The sequence below is a fragment of the Colias eurytheme genome, chromosome 2 (assembly GCF_061535395.1).
Source record: "Colias eurytheme isolate Ceu_HAF_F1 chromosome 2, ilColEury1 Martin Lab GWU primary, whole genome shotgun sequence".
Taxonomy (NCBI): Eukaryota; Metazoa; Arthropoda; class Insecta; order Lepidoptera; family Pieridae; genus Colias; species Colias eurytheme.
Genome location: NC_142981.1, coordinates 1,126,271 through 1,144,289, shown reverse-complemented (window position 1 = coordinate 1,144,289; position 18,019 = coordinate 1,126,271). Strand labels below are relative to the sequence as shown.

General features: G+C 34.0%; 2 protein-coding genes across 2 annotated transcripts; one reads left to right on the top strand and one right to left on the bottom strand.

The window, feature by feature from the left end:
- Positions 1-6,812, top strand: LOC149910066 (lysosomal phospholipase A and acyltransferase-like). The gene is made up of 6 exons (XM_090110220.1): positions 1-356; positions 485-859; positions 1,191-1,418; positions 3,133-3,304; positions 3,822-3,944; positions 4,654-6,812. The coding sequence occupies exons 1-6, from the start codon at positions 269-271 to the stop codon at positions 4,943-4,945; spliced, it is 1,278 nt and encodes a 425-aa protein (XP_089966346.1). The 5' UTR covers positions 1-268; the 3' UTR covers positions 4,946-6,812.
- A 5,019-nt stretch (positions 6,813-11,831) lies between these two features.
- LOC149910065 (TBC1 domain family member 20) lies at positions 11,832-17,971 on the bottom strand. Its single transcript, XM_090110211.1, has 8 exons — positions 17,746-17,971; positions 17,446-17,574; positions 17,103-17,209; positions 15,724-15,861; positions 14,926-15,128; positions 14,378-14,594; positions 13,530-13,639; positions 11,832-12,153 (listed from the first exon to the last, which is right to left on the bottom strand). Exons 1-8 carry the CDS (start codon positions 17,894-17,896, stop codon positions 11,961-11,963), a joined length of 1,248 nt encoding a protein of 415 aa, XP_089966337.1. The 5' UTR covers positions 17,897-17,971; the 3' UTR covers positions 11,832-11,960.
- Between the last annotated feature and the right edge of the window lie 48 nt (positions 17,972-18,019).

Here is an 18,019-nt window from a genome sequence, read left to right as displayed (position 1 = left end):
CAATTACTAAATAAAGCAAACAAGTCATTTGTTGGTGTAAACAAATATCACAGCTGATTGTCTGATTCGTCTGTGTTATCAATTGTATTACCCCCTCGGTGTCAACTATCGGACGATATAGCGTCACAAGTTATTGTGAATCCTCGGACTTCGTCTCGCCGATCACTCAGCGTCATATAAATTGCGTAAACTATACGAGGAAATTATAATTCAAGTTTACTGTTTACTCGATGAGTACATTGAACCCGTAATATTTAAATTAAAAAATATGCGGTGTTCATATTTGTTTTATTTCATAGTTACAGTGTTTTGCTTATTGACGCAGAAATCATTTGGTTTATCGCCAGTTATTTTAAGTAAGTTTATTTCTCAAGCATGCAATTTCTTGTATAGTCTAGAATGTTTTATAACTGATATTCACAACATTGTTTACTTCTTTGTCATCACACATTTATATGATGTCTTATTTTAATATTTTTTACAGTACCTGGCGATGGAGGCAGTCAATTGGAGGCTAAATTGAATAAAACAAATGTCGTGCATTACATGTGTGCGAAGACATCCAATGATTATTTTAATATTTGGTTAAACTTGGAACTTTTAGTGCCGTTTGTGATTGATTGCTGGGTGGATAATTTACGATTAGATTATGATATTGTGACGAGAACAACAAATAATCCTCCGGGGGTTGATATAAGGGTGCCGGGGTGGGGTAACCCTGAACCCGTGGAGTGGTTGGACCCCTCACATGAATCACCGGGTGCATATTTTAATACTATAGGTGATGCTCTTGTGAAAATTGGTTATGTGAGAAATGTGTCGCTGAGAGGAGCTCCATATGATTTCAGAAAAGCACCAAGTAAGTATCCATTTGTTTAATTAATTCCTCTGTATTAGTTCCACCTAAATATTAAACAGAAAAACCATAAAAATGTCTTATCATTCTTATTAAAGGTGATTGAACCCAAAATTTTTGTGTGCACAACTGAATAATTTAAATTTATATTCAGTATGTAAATAATGGCAGTGCTCACCAGAGCATAACATACTTTTTACCTGTTAAACAATATAAATAATTAAGAACAAATTTTGAGTTCATATGCAATGCACAAAGCTTAATCTTCAATCTTCACAAATAAATTCCCTTATAAATAAAGTCCCTATAAAATTATAATATTCTTCATTTTTAGATGAAAATGCAGAATTTTTCGTCAAGTTAAAAACGCTGGTTGAAGAGACATACACCATGAACAACAAGTCATCTGTGACGCTACTAACTCACAGTATGGGAGGAGCGATGGCACTGCACTTCTTACGATTACAGACGCAAGCCTGGAAGGATCAGTATATTCGAAGAATGCTTTCTTTGTCCACACCCTGGGGAGGCGCTATGAAGGCGTTAAAAGTATTTGCTATTGGTAAGTAATGGAGACATTCTATTATGGCCTGAGATTTGGAGATTCATGTCCATTTTTAGCAGCTTTAAATATTTTGTTAATTAAAATGAGGAATCATATATGAAATTAAATCTTAACAAATGTTAAATATGCTCAATTGTAATATTCAAATGCTTTGTTTTTAGTGCTTTTTGATAATGAATCATTTACAATTACATTGTATAAACGAGGAAAAGTGTTGTCTGATCAATTTTGTTGTTTAATGGTAGTTTAGTAGGTTTTACAATTACATATATAGATTTGTCTAACACATTTATGTAAGGTCCACAGTTGGGTCAATATGTCCTTTACAAGGGAAAATAATTAACTGAAATTTAGGCTTTCGAGGGCTAAACCACTGGTATTTATAATTTTAAAATAAAATTCAATAAAGTTATGGCTAACTAAAAACATTATAACAGTACAACATTATGTTATGTGAGCCAAATAAAAACAGGTCGAGTCTTAAGAATACGTAACTTAAACTGCGTGTTTTGTTACTAAGGTGGCAATTACGCAATGAAACTATGAGTCGAAAGGCTTTATATGCTTATGTTTATTTCATAACATTATTATTTTTCCCTGAAAAATAAGTAAACATCTTATTGATATTTGATGGGTTGGAAATAGTAAAGTGTATATATGTATTTGTTTACTATGTATTTTACGCCAATCTAAGTCGCGGTCTTACGCGTTTTGATAAAACACGACCCTGACCCTATAAATTGACGTAGGAAGATGGACTCAATTAGTAGCGATTACTTTGTTATTAATAATAATTTGTAATGTAATAATGACCCGCCCTTGCGCTTCTTAATATTTTAATTACCTGCGCTGCTTTGCATTTGACGCTCTCATTCATCGAAAAAAAGTAATACAGAGATGCTAAATTCTACTTTTGCCAATTTTCCAATACATTTTGATAAATATTTTATACATAACTACTAGGTTTTTCCTGACTCCAAGGCAGAAAACGTTTTATTTAGAATTTTATCCTAGATTCGACAAGTAAAATGTATTCCATGTTAATAAATAAATTGTACCTAGTAAGAAAATTAATAGTTATAAAAAATCATCATAGTTATACCTATTAAGTACCTATACATAATTACGTCCTTATATTTTGCACGGAATAATTTCTATGTAACTATTGCTTCGTCATGCACATGCCCTACATTTTCCTTCTCAATGGACTTGTAATCTAATCGTTGATCATTGAAAAGGAAAACCAATGTCTGAGTGTTTGTAAACAATGACTTTGCTGTATCATGTTATGATTGCGTATGCGCATACATAGGTGATTAAACTACATTTAGTATACCTATAGGCTAACCTAATAAGTGGATGGGTGGTGAATTTTATAAATACGTACTGTATATGCAATAGATACTATAGCATTGTATACAATATGAGCCATAAATTATATTCGTATACAATATTAATACTGTTATGAACTTATTATAATAAAAAAGAGCGTCTGTTCCCAGCACACGTGTCAGAAGTGAAACTTCTTTGGAAAGATATCAAAATTGTCGCCTTACTCCATGACGTGACGGCATTGCCACGACGCGACCTCGAAATTTTACTCTCAACGCGCCTAAAGAAGTTTCACTTTTGACACATGTGGTCGGCACACGCTCTGTTTTACTATAGCAACCCAATCATACAAATTCCATAAAATAAAATGTCCATCCAGGCGACGACCTCGGTTCTCTAATACTGCGCGAGAGCACGATGCGCACAGAACAGATCACTTGTCCCTCGCTCGCGTGGCTTCTGCCTTCCCCCAACTTCTGGAAGCCAGGGGAAGTGCTGGTACAGACCGACAAGTTTAATTATACGATTAATGACCTGCAGAGGCTTTTCATGTGAGTATAATTTCCCATAATCTAACCTTATTTCTCATTACCGTGATATTTGTTTAAGGATTGACGACTCAACTGGTCTTAAATTAGAAGTGTTTTGTATGTAGTGTTTTATTTCAATATTGTACCTATACACACCTCACACTCCTCAATGTTTAGATCGTTCCGTAATTAATTCATACGTATTCAGTTGCTGGTTTCGTTCTTTTTGCCTTCCGAATTTCTCTGAAATATGACGATCCAAACCACTTCTAAAGTCTAGTTGAATTATACATCTGAATTCGATTCTAAGGGCTTGAAAGTTCAAATAATTGAATTACAGAATAAATGCCTGACATAATGTGATTTTATTCTGGATATAATATGCTATATCCAATGATCTGATAACAAACGGACCTTATCAGGCTCCTGAAACACAGCGAAAGCTATATTAGGAGTCTGGGGTCCTCTTTTTTTTTTTGTAATGTATTTTGGTTCAATAAATGATTTTTATTTATTTATTTTTTATTTTTATGTCCAGGGACATGGACGTGCCGAACGCGTGGGAGATGCGCAAGGACACAGAGCATTTGTCGCGAGACTTCTCAGCGCCTGGTGTTGAATTGCACTGTGTTTATGGGTATAATATCTCCACTGTTGAACGGTAAGTGTTTCAAATTATGGCCAATGTCATTTGAAGCTCGTAGACTAATAACGTTAAAATGTATAAGTGAGGTTGTGATGCAAAATAAAGATATGAAATTAAGCTACATGTTACATATTTTAATTTGGAAGACCTTTTTTTTGAAGTGAATACTTCTTTAGCGGCGTTGGGTATCAAATCTTAAACTCGCGTCAGGACACGTGGCCTGATCGAAAAAGCGTAAGACGGAATTTTTTTTAGCCCTTATATTCCATGCATAAGACGGATACCATTCCAAAATATCAAACATGCTGAACGTTAATAATCAAGTTTTCACTTTTGCCGGCACTCCCGGAGTGCAACCCGCCTTTTTTTTAAGTGGGGAAATCTTCCAAAGTTACCCACGGTCCCCAAGGAAGGAGCCGTGGGTTATGTCATTCTTACCGATTAATGTGTTCCGTCGAGACGCTTTAATGATGGGGCCGCGGGTAATTTGGAAGATCTAAATTAATGTTGTCAAAATTTGTTTCTAAAATTAATCGCTTCTTTTTTTATTACAAATTTCAACATACACACACATTTCATATACATACATAACATTTCAATAACAAATTTTCTCCGATGATACAGAGTACATAAATTTTACCATATTGCTTAAACTTTTGAATAATATTTGAATCTACTTACCAGTTTATTATAATTGAATATTAAAAGTAACCATTATTTCCAGGTTAGTATATAAGCCAGGCACCTGGCTAGATGGATACCCCACTTTACTCACAGGGGACGGAGACGGTACAGTCAACTTGCGTTCTCTCTCCGCTTGCACTCACTGGGCCAAACGACGCACGATTAAAAATAATCTCATTAACAAATCTGTCAATACCCTGCCACTAAATACGAATCTCAATGGGAAACCCGTCAAAACCCTGCCTTTGTTAAAGGCAGAACATTTAAAGATTCTCCACGATCCTCGCGTGATAGAATACGTGACGACTGTGCTGGGGAATGACGGGAACTGATGACTTATAGTGAACATTTTGAATGTGGTGCTCTTGAGAGGTGATAGGTTTTCTGAGTTTTGGGATGGTGACCAATCCAAGCTAAAAGATTGGCCAAATGCGCAGTTTTGAGTGTGATACTTTACTTACTATTCTACCATCACAGCTTTTTGGAGTTAACTGAAATTTGTGGAGTAATCAGGCAGTATTATATGTAACTTATAACTCTACCGATAACTAGGGTGCTATTGAAATTTGTAAAAAACCATATTACTGATGGAAAAACAGTGTTTTCTTCATTGAGATAATACGTAGTAAACATATGGAGGAGACACCACGAACAAAATCTGAGCGCCATTTTATTGGTCTAACTAAGTTTTAAAAATTATTATCTAGTTAGGTACTTACCGATAAAAAGTTATGTTAGTCACTTTTCCGTATTATTTGTGCAATATCGTAACACACACGAAGGCATATTTGATGCGTTTCACTTTAAAACAAATAAAAAATGAGCGTGCATTTAAGCCATATGGCTTATGTTGAGCGGAACATAAGTGATGTAGGCGGTGTCGTCTCCATATGTATATCTCAATGGTTTTCTTCTTAATAATTTGTATTTCCTGTGCATTTGGCTAGTCTTTATCAAGCTTGGTCACTATAACCGAGATTCCGTGAGGAAAACTATTATTATAAGTAATTAAGATTACTGTGAAATCTGATTAATGTACAGTAACATGTATTTGAAGATTATAGTGTCGATTAGAAAAATAAAATACGTAACGCAAAGCGCGCGTATAAATGTAAAAATTAGCTATAATTTATTTGTTTTTAATCAAGTTTGCTGTGCATTGTTTTCTTGTGATTTATTAATGATTCATGATTTTTGTGAATAAGAGTAATTTTTAATAATAGCTCATACCAAATGAAGTTGGTGTTATTTATTATGTGAATATCTCAGTACTCAGTTAGCAATTTATTATTTGTTTATGTATAGAATGTGTTTTTCCGTAGAAGCTCTCTAAGTGTGCTCTCTGATTTTTAATATTTTTTATCTGCCAGTTTATTAAATAGCCAATTTTAATTTAAAATGTTACCATAATTTAATTGTTATGTTATTTGTTAAACAATGTTAAATTTGATCTCTCTAAGTGCTAACAGAACTCATTTTTTTGAATTTAATATCATTAGTGAACTTTGCTGTGATAGCAATCTAAATGCTCATTTAAATGACACTATCTATTTACGAAGAGTATTTTATATTTATCTGTATCCTAATTGAAGTGAAACTTCTTTATCGGGGTTGGAAAAAAATTTAGTGTAACATTTTTTCGTTACGCGTGACATTTTTCCGTTACGCGCCATCTTTTTTTTATCCCTACCACGCCTGATTCGACGTATTTCTGTAAAGTTGCATAAGTAAATTATTTTTTGAGAAATAAGGTCATAAAGAAGTTTCACTTCTTACATGTGTACACTAGTACAGGCACACATTATTTTTATTTTTTATCTACGATTTGTAAAATAACGCATTATTAGCGTATTATGCATTTGCTAAATTTTATTTATGAAAGGAGTTATTTTTATCTTATTTTGTTATGTGTAGAATGCATCCATTTGATTTAATTTACTAAAAGATGAACCCTTAAAATTGTGCACTTTGACTTGCACATTTAGCGTGAAGTAGTTAGTAGACAGTCATCTTTGGACTTCCATATTTAAGTAAAATTGTAAAAATTATTGTATCTTTATTTGAAAAAACGGGTAGTGGATACAGTCTGACGCGAATTAATATTTTGGTTATATAAATCACAAAATTATTTAGCATCTGTAGTTAGGATTGATAAGAACACGAAAGCCAAATACTTTACGAAATAAAAGTATAGATAAATATTAATTTATTGTTTTATTCATTATGCTCCTATTCCCATCCTCAAAATTTACCAGCTTTCCTTCAGCTAGCATCAATATACACTACATAGTATAAAACAAAGTAACTTTCTCTGTCCCTATGTATGATTTAATCTCTAAAACTACGCACCGGATTTTGATGCGGTTTTTTAAATATAAAGAGTGATTCTAGAGAAAGGTTTTAGTATATAATTTATTAGGTTTAGACAAAGCGACAAAAGTCGCGAGCGGAAAGCTAGTAATATTATAATACCTATGCAACCAAGAACGGATGAACAGATTTTAACGATCTTTCATTTGTTTCTAGATTTGTTCCCATTTAACTACATAATACTACGTAAAAAGAATAAGATTGTGGTTTTCGAAGTTGGAAAAGTATTTTTTACTGATTACTGAAAATCATCGCTTTTACTGAACATGTTTCGTGTGGCGTATTGTTGAAACAATTTTGTTTGGTTGAAGTAATTTATGGACCTATTAAATGATTTTTTTTTTATCTAGTAGGTACCACTTTCAAAACCTCTAGATAACCTACATATATATATACATTTTTAATTGGAAATATTAGAATTGTTTAAACTTACCTAGTAGTTAGTGTGATGGCATAACTGAATAACGATGATGGGTCAGCGGAAAATCAACATAGTAATGCCACATAAATACTAATATATTAATAGCAGTAATCTGTAGTGATACGCTGATTTGCGGTATGCTCGATGTAGTGAAAGTATCTTATTTTAGAAGTCACTGTACTTATTTTAATGCAAGTGGCTTGCGGATAGTTTATATGCAAATCGCATCTAACTCTGCGCGTTCATTCAAACACTTTTTTTAGATTGATGTTACTTATTTTTTCATGCAAATACACAATCGGATATCTATGAAATTTGGTACGGATATACAGATTCCGACTATAATGAATAAACCAAATGCAAGAAAGTTACATATCAGGAAGTTCAATTTTTATCCACTTTTTTTCTCACATGACGCTTTCAGGTCATCTTATCTATACTAATATTATAAAGCTGAAGAGTTTGTTTGTTTGAACGCGCTGATCTCAGGAACTACTGGTCCGATTTGAAAAATTCTTTGATGATAAATCGACCCCTTTTTATTTTGAAGATCGAGCCCATTTATCGAGGAAGGCTATATTATAGTATATATCAATACGCTAAGACCAACAGGAGCGGAGCCACGAGGGTGAAACTGTGAAGCGCAGCTAGTTTAAAATATATTTGAATAAATTTTAATCTGAGGGTGTAAAACAAAATAAAAATCCATTGCATAATATACTACTGTATTTAACTTAACACCAATACAAAATACAGATAAGAATATTTACAACAAAATTTCCGTGAAATGAGAATCAAATGAATCTAAACGCAACTAACGACGTACGACTTACATCTAAGTAACAAAATAATATCACATTTTAAATTAATATACATGTGCTTTCAAACCAGACTTTTATTAAAATTTGTAAAACAATGTTGCCTCTTTCTTTAAATCATTTGACATTAAATTGACAGAATAGTGCTTATAATAAATACCATTAAGGGCCTATTTTTCAATCCTTGGTTAAAATTTATCCGTCCAATAAAGTATAACACGAACATTTTAAAATGTCACCTGTAAACTGTCATATAGGGACAATTAGAATACATTTTTGAAATGGTAGTTAAATACGTTGTTCGATGAATAAGTTTTAACCAAGGATTGAAAAATCAGCTCTAATACAAGAGAAATAAATTTTTGGTTAAATATAATACCAAATATTCGAATACATACAATAACTATTTAGACATTACCAACGCGTGAGTATAACAAATATTCCCGATTCTATATTTTACGATTCGTTTTTCTTATGTACAAGTAAATTTTGACATAAATTGTACCAAAATCTAACCGTACATACCGCCTCCTTGGTACAGTGGTTGACGCGTGAGCGTAACACCGAGGGTCCTGGGTTCGATTCCCGGTGGAGACGAAGAAAAAAAAATGTCTCGGTCTGGTAGGACACAGAAGGCTGATCACCTACTTGTTCCTAAAGAAAATCGATCAGTGAAACAGATGTATAATGCATCTGCCCCTTACCCTACCAGGGGACATGGGACTTCACACTTTTTTTTAATCGTACATAAGAAAAACGATTCGGAAAATATACAATCGGTAAATCTATAATAACTACCCTTAACCAACCGCTTAAGGAACTACGTAACAGTGCACTTTTGTTTAGGATTTTTAATAGTTACATTTTTAAGTATTCACAAAATAACATACAGACAACTCAACAGCTATTATTTTATATAGATATTTTTAAAAAACAATTACATGCCCATATACAGTATGACTTAGCACAAATTTATAATACTACCATATATTGGTAGCTACAAATTTTCTTCATATTTTGTGAACCATACAAACATTCTACGAACTTCACCAATTATTTATAAATGCTGAATATTATCCAACTTGCAAAATAAAAACGAACAATTCTCGTTTTCGTCCTTATTCCTCTCGTTTTTAATTTCATATCACAATTTTAATGATAAAATTGCAAAAAGGAGCTGTAAATCTACTATATAAAAATAAGTCGGGTTTTCCTTCCTGACGCTATAACTCCAGAACGCACGAACCGATTTCCACGGTTTTGCATTCGTTGGAAAGGTCTCGGGCTCCGTGAGGTTTATACCAAAGAAAAGGTGTCTCTGGTGGCGAAACGGATGGCGCCCGGTTTGCTAGTTATATTTTAATTATTTGGTTTATTTTTTTTTTAAACGAGACGTTTTTATTTTGCACTCTTATTGCATTGATACAGAAATTCATTTTGAAAATCATAAACAATCGTTGCCTTAATTTGGAAATAAATAATTAAATTATTTATATAGAGAAACACATCAATTCACATCTAAAAACTAACTTTCCTTGATTATATTCAATTTTAAAATTTTAGTAAATATCTCTAAAGCCAATATACACTAATTCTTATTAATATCCCATGTTAATTTAATTCAAAACGATAATTTTCCTTACGGATTGTTTGATTTTAACGTTTTTCTTAAGCCGGGTACTCACTAGCGAGCCATAACTGTAACACGCGTACACACTAGAACCTAGTTACTGTATCACGCATTCAGAAATTAAAGATGTTAAACCCTATTTATTCATTATTTTCCCGACGTTTCGCACACTGGTCACGGGGAGACAGATAATAATATAATGAATAAATCGCGTTTAAAATCTTTAATTTCTAAATATTCAGTACTCCCGTAATCAAACACTAGAAAATACTATGTATCACGCATGTTACGGATACGGCCCGCTAGTGAGTACCCTGCTTTATTGAAGTTCTTTCAAAATTTAACCACACGTAAGGAAAATCGCTTCAACATATAGACCGATATAATATTAAGGCTTTTATAATGATTAAGTTTTCTCTACAAATGTGAAAACATTTATTTATAAAAATTTTGAGAACATTTTACATTTTTGTATACTCTTTTAGCATCTAAAAGCCATCTTACGCTGGACTTATAATAATTTTGTAATTATGTAGATACCATTCCATTTACGTAATAATTTATATAAATATAATATTATTGAAAAAGCAAAATAACTTAAACAAAATCATTAATTTGTATCCATTAACCATTACAATAAAGAACATAATTTATAATGCGGATCATTCCATCTCGCTTACACTATTTAATTAAATTTTATTTTTCGATTGTTAACTCAGTATGTTAGTCCATTATAAATGAATTATATTCAATAACAGTTTAAACAAAAGTAACAAAATTTTAAATTTAAAACCAAAATTTTATAAATGACTTCCAAAACTTTCCAATTTAACGCATTGTCACACTATTCTCGATTTAGACAACTCTAAACTCTAATGGTCTTACCACAAAACAATTTAAACGCAGTCTAACTTTAAACCAGGGATCTGTCACTTTAATAGTTGTCTATGTGAAATACGACAAAACCAGATTAAAGAGAACCCGTGTTTAAAGTTAAACCCTGTCTAAAGTTTTTGTGGTAACACAGTAACCGTCTTAATACAAAAACTTAATAAACCTGGTTTAAAGTTTAAACCCAGACTATGAATTCAACGTTTAACTTTAGTACAGAGGTTTAAACTAATCCTTATTTATAGTTGTTGTCTATGGTTTAACGTTAAAACATGTTTTGTAATAACACTTTCACTTAGATCATGGTTTTAATTCGTTTAAACCCGGTTCTTAGTTTGTCCGTATTTTGAACCGTTAAACCATAGACAAAAACAATAAATAATGAAAAGTTAAAACCTCTGTACTAAAGTTAAACCAAGAATTTATAGTTTAGGTTTAAACCAAGTTTTTGCAATAAGACGGTAAACCATTACGCAATAACATACCTTAATACTAACAAAATAAGATCAACATTCGCATGCGAATTTCATCAGTTTGTTCGTTCAAGCACGTACGATTAAGCACCATTATAGGCAATGATGAAGCGCCTAATGTATATATGAATGATCATACTTGTCCCGTCTGTTTGTTTGTTGAACCGAATGATAGAAATAGGTAGGAGAAGTTAAAAAGTAATAGTATTTTATTAAGATTTTATCGTTGAAAATTTTAGAGATTAGGGCATAAAGATTTAAATGAAGTGAAGGGTAGTGATATAGATTTAGGTGAAGCAAGAATTTGTTGGGATAAAAGGGGAAGGGCTAGGTCAAAATTATTAAACTTTTAGAGTATATTGAGAAGACAATAGATATTAGGTACAGTTCATCCATAAACCAGTGGAATTCTTTAGAAGAGAACGGATCATTTAGAAAAGGAAAAAGTTCAAGTTTACCATTAAAGTTCACAACATTAGTTACATGTTGTGAACTTTAATGGTGAACATATTAACAACATTACCATAGCAAAAAAATAAGTTGAGTCGCGTGAGCGCCGTTCTATTGTAGAGTTCGAGCAAATGCGTTGCCATAGCAACCGCACAGTTACAAAACTGTATTTGTAAGAGGGCGCGGGAGCGCCGCAGGTAGTTCGAACAATTATTATGTTACCATATTAACGAGACACAGACGGGACTCCCCACATGCTTACACCGCGAACAGAACAAACTGATAGGCGTGGCGCTACCTCCACAACTCCGGTCTGTAGTACACGTACACCGCTAATAGAGCGGCGGTGAGAGCGAGTAGAGTGCGTCGTGGGGCCGCTCTACGTAGAGCCGCGGGGATGTAGCGCGCGAGGGGCGAGGGGCGCGCGGGGGCGCGGGCCGCGCGGCGCCGCCGCATGCGCTCCTCGTCTAGCTTGCGCTGCTCCTCTCTGTGGACAAACATAGCTTTCATGTAAGACATCAATACATCAATATTAATACATAGTATAAAACAAAGTCGCTTTCTCTGTCCCTATGTCCCTTTGTATGCTTAAATCTTTAAAACTACGCAACGGATTTTGATGCGGTTTTTTTTAACAGATAGAGTGATTCAAGAAGGTTTTAGTATATACATAATTTATTAAGTTTTAGACAAAGCGGGCGAAGCCGTGGGCGGTAAGCTAGTGCATGAATAAAAAAAGGGGCGCATGTGTCAAGCACACGTGTCAGAAGTGAAACTTCTTTGGCAAGATTAAAAGATACCAAAATCGTCGCCTTACTCAATTACGTGACGGTATAGCCATGACGCGACCCTGAAATTTTATTCTCAATCCAGCTAATGAAGTTTCACTTCAGTAATACAGAGACACTTACAATACATAAATAAACTGAGGTATAAACGGCATACGCGTAAAGAAACTTTCCATTTGAAGTCAGCTAATTAGCCGGGTTGCGTTCAGTCAACATTGCTAACTCTCAACTTAGATTTTTAAGAATGAAATAACAATTTTTTTTTTTTTCAATTTTGATTGAAAAAGTCAATTTTTGAAAATCTTTAAATGCAGTTCTATTTCTTTTTAAAAATAAAAGAATGTTTCCTTTCAACAAAATTTGCTATCTAATTACTACTAAATGCTTTTCCTCCAGGACCCATCGAAAATTTCCACGCTTTATAGTTTATTATAATAAAGGAGAATGGGCAAATTGGGCCTGAAACTTGGGCTAAGACCAATACACACGAAATATTGTTTTTGTGATAGATCATTACACATACCTTACGAAAAAAATAAAATAAGAAAATAAATCAACCGGGTTCTTGTGCAAAAAGTTTTATTTATTTGGCTATTATTTTGCGCACAATAACGGTGTTTTTAATTCGAGTGAAGTAAGTATAAATCTAAATGTCACTGGAGTGACTGAGTTTAACCACAAAAAACGTCTAACTAAATTAAATTATAATAGACACGGTATAGGTACCTGTTACAAAACATAATATTAGTGTATTTCGGTTATTAGAAGGCTTAAGATTAGTACGTCTTAGTAAGTGAAAGTGAATTGGAGTAACATAAAGATATTGTCATTGTCTTATAACAGTTATTTATTGCAAAAAATATTATACACAAAGAAATAAAACTTGATGTGACTGTACAAAAACCCGGTTGATAATTTTTTATATATATTTTTCCCGTTATGTATGTGTTATGATCTATTATAAAAACAATATCTCATGTGTATTGGTCCAACTCAAGGGTTCAGGCCCAACTTCCATAGTAAAATGTCCATTCTCCTTTTATAATATAATGAAATGAAATTATATTCTACTCACTCTCGCCTCTCAAGCGCAGCGACTTCCCCCTCGAGGTCGGTCGGATCGTTTTCGTCATACAGCTTCTTAGCTACCACCAGGATGTCTTCGAACGGCAAGTCATCGGGTAGCTGGGAGTTATGGAAAATATATTAATTAAATGTTATCACATTTTTTTCTTAAAGATAGCAAAAAGTTTCTTCCATTTATTAAAGTCACAATATATCAATTAAATGTTATTATTGTATTTTGTCTTGTTCTTTAAAGATAACAGTTTCTTACATTTATTAAAGTCACAGGTAAGTCACTCAGCAGAGCAGACATAGTTCCTGATAGTGGTACTCGCATCGGAGAGCCAGTTTGTACAGCACGGTAAATTCACTAAGATGTAGTAGGGTGTCGGTCACTTACCCGGAAGAGCAACCAGTGCGGTTGATAGAACTGATAGAGCGGCCGGTAGTAGAGCGGCCGGTAGAGTTGGTAAAGTGGCCAGTAGAGCTAGTAGAGCAGCCGGTAGGGACGGTAGAGTTAGTAGAGCGGCCGGTAGAGCTAGTAGAGCTGGTAAAATGTCCGGTAGAGCTAGTAGAGAGGACGGCAGAGCTAGTAGAGCTGGTAAAATGTCCAGTAGAGTTAGTAGAGCTGGTAAAATGTCCGGTAGAGCTAGTAGAGCTGGTAAAATGTCCAGTAGAGCTAGTAGAGGACGGTAGAGCTAGTAGAGGTGGTAAAATGTCCGGTAGAGCTAGTAGAGCTGGTAAAATGTCCGGTAGAGCTAGTAGAGCTGTTAAAATGTCCGGTAGAGCTAGTAGACAGGCCGGTAGAGCTGGTAGAGCGGGGGGTAGAGCTGGTAGAGCTGGTAGAGCGGCACTCACCCGGGAGAGCAGGCAGTGCATCATGGCCATGTCGGCGTCGCAGGCGAGCACGTGCGGCGCGCGGTGCAGCACGAGCGCGGCCGTCACGTACACGGGGAACAGCGGCGCGGCGCACAGGAAGTAGTCGTACAGCCGCACCACGTCGCTGTACCGGTTCAGGCTGTGCCCGAACCACGTCAGGTACCACGGCAGCGCGAACATCGTGCCCACGCCAGATCTGGTAATGTAATATGCATTGAAATGATGCCTGATCATCAAGTTTAAGTGCAAAAGTCACAATGGACCGCTTTACAATTACAATGGACATAATATTAATCTTCATAATCCAAGCAAGTCAGGTAATTTCTAAAATTAAAGCTAGTTACTTTTGATGAATGCAATTATAAAGCAAAATATTACTTTTCCAAAAAAATTTTTAAAATAACCATGAAAAATTTGTGTAACTCAAAAATCTCAGCAGAATAATCAGTAAAAATCACTTCTTCCGAGAAAAAAAAATAAGAGATAGTAGTGAAACAATTTATCTAATAATAAAAGCAACGACTCACTTCTCCAAACACTCAGCCAACCTATCATCTGCTCTCCTCACAACAGGCAGCATGTAGTTCAGTAAATGCTGAGTCGGTTGCATCGTGGCTTGCATGAACGGGGCCAGCGGGGCCTTGGGACCGTACGACAGGCGACATAGTAACGGGAACGACGCTTTGTCCCCACAGACGAGTAGCAACGTGATTGCTACGTCGTGGTAACCCTGAGAGTTGAAAAACAATTGTTTCAACTTAGCGATTTAAGAAAAATGTTTAAACGGTGCATTTTCCAAATAATAATAAGAAAAAAATAGTGAGACTAACAAATTACTCCTATAAAAGTAAATAATGATTCTTTCTCTGAAACTTTTGGTAAGATTGAACCATTTTTATTTGCTTACACTTTCTATAATTTAAAAAAATAGTACAATTTATCTATTATTTAAAAGATGGAATAAGATTTATTATATTTGTTGCATAAATAACTTCTTGAGTTATTTGCATGTAAGTCAAATGACAATTTATAAAATAACATTGCTATCTAAAAAGTATATGCCTCTCTCATATCTAATTCATAAAATACCACAACGAAAAACCGCACACATTATTTCTACCATTAAAACCTTATCTAGATAAAAACCAGTGCACATAAACCTATATTCCGAAGTCGTCAAAAGCGCATGAACAATAGCATTGTTATGACAATTCATATTTCTGATTATGGAACAGAATGTTTATAAATATTATATGATACATTGCTTTTCAATATCTATATCTATACTTCATTTGCTGCAATATTTAAATGAGGATCTTGAATACCTGATAATACTTCAAATGTGGGTATTTGATGATCACTCGCAGTATGAGCACAGTTAGTTGGTCCTGCAGCGCCACTCTCTGCTCATAGGGAATGCCCGGCGGAAACCTTTTCAGTGACCTATTCACATCTAGTACTACCTATAAAGTAAAAATAATGTTATGTTATATAAGATCATCAAGCAGACAGTGAAAACACCAATTAATTGTGGAAAAAGGTAACTGGTCTATAAAAACTTTTTAATAATAAATAAATAAATATTTCAGGACAATTTTCACACACGGCACGATCTGATCCCATAATAAGCTTTTGCTTGTGTTATGGAAACCAGATGGCTGAAAAACATACATAATATATCATATAATTTTAAATAAATACTTATATAGATAAAATATATATTACAGTAGCACCTCGTTAAGTCGAACCTCGATAAGTCAAAAACCTCCAAATCTCGAAAAAATGTCTTGTTCCCTTCCCTTCAAACCCGAAAACCTCCGTAACTTGAAATCTCGGCCCTCTGTTAGTCGAAATAATCACCGAGTCCCTCCAAGCCATTTTGGTACATATTTTCACTCTATAACTCGAAAAATTAAATTTGACCTCTGTATCTCGAACATGGCAACATTTTATTTTACAATCTTTATAACTTGATCATTTGGACTTTAACAATTTGCCGACAGTGCAGTACACTATATTGTTTCTTAGAAAATATTTTAGGAGTATACGATAATAAATTTATGACTCACGTAAACACGTGTTTGCATTAAGTAGGTATCTGATGACGAAATTATCGATTCAGTAGCTCAGAAAACCGATACTAATGATTAAGATGACATAGAAGACGTGAATAGTACATGCGCTCCATGCGTTTCCATCAAAGAGGCAAGAACCGCATTGAATACCTTACGAAATTTTATAGAGCAAACCAGTATCTCTGAAGAAGAAGAATTTTCTGTTCTTTATAGATTAGATAATGCTAGAGAACAACCAAATTATCTAAAGCAAAAAAAATACTGACTTTTTTAATGCCATATTTTTTATTTTAAAATGATTTGAAATAATGTTGATTTATAATAAATAAAAACATGTTCGTCACCTCTGCAAGTTGAATTTTAATGTACTTTACCTCTCTAACTCAAAATTTATAAGAATAAACCTCAAACTCTGTATGTCGAATCAAAATCCGCCTAAGTCGAAATCCTCCATAAGTTGAAAACTCTATAACTCGAATTTTTTGGCGTCTCCCTTGATATTCGACTTATAGAGGTGCTACTGTATAAGAATAGATGTAAAGATACCAAATTTTCAGAAATTTAACATAATTCTATTAAAAAATGTATGCAAACAACATACAATAGTAAAAATAAGATAAATAAGGTACCTGATTATATTCAGGATGTGTAGAGAGCTCATCCAATGAAGGTGGTTCTGTCATTTCATCCTGAGTCACACCAACCAGCAGTGGCCATATCTTTCTTCTGTATTCATCTTAAACAACGAAAATTATGCTTTAATACAAGGAACAATAGAAGTTAATATTAACCCATTGACCACCGTAAGGCCCGATCGGGGCGCGACACAATAGATTTTCTATTGTGTCTGTGATTCCGAGGACTGATGGATTAAATCATATTTTATAACATGTACGTGTGATAATATCAATTGATATAATAAATGAGTATGTTTATACCACTCAAGATTACAGACATGAAAATATAACTCACCACATATCAAGCCTCCTTTACTTCTAGCAAAATATTGCCACTGATCCACATTAACAACATCCGGATTATCGAGACATTTCTCTATTTCTTTTCTCTTCTCTGTTATGAATGGGTCCTCGAATTCAAAGTCTGAAAATATGTAAATTAGATGAAATCATAGCTTTCACTTTTCAAGTATTATTACGCAAACCAAAAAACATCGTTATGATAAATTTCTCCAGAGCCGCGAATGTTCCAAAGGAAATGTGATGTATATTATAAGGAAATTGATCATATGCTGACAAATATTGTTTACAATACCTTGATCGAAGTTTAACTCGGAAGGCGTAGCTATGTCATCAATATTTTGGGTATGGTTTATCTCGCTTGGCAGTTTTTCCAAGAAGGGGGAAAGGTCTCCGTTTATGTTACATTTATCTCCACTATCTGCATCGGCTTTATTGGGATCCATTGTGGAAAAATGCAATTAATCGAGCGAAAACATTACACCTGCCTTTCTCGTATGAATTCGATGACAGTTTGTGACGTTTGAAATTTGACAATATGTCTGTCATGAAAAATATCTTTCAAATGT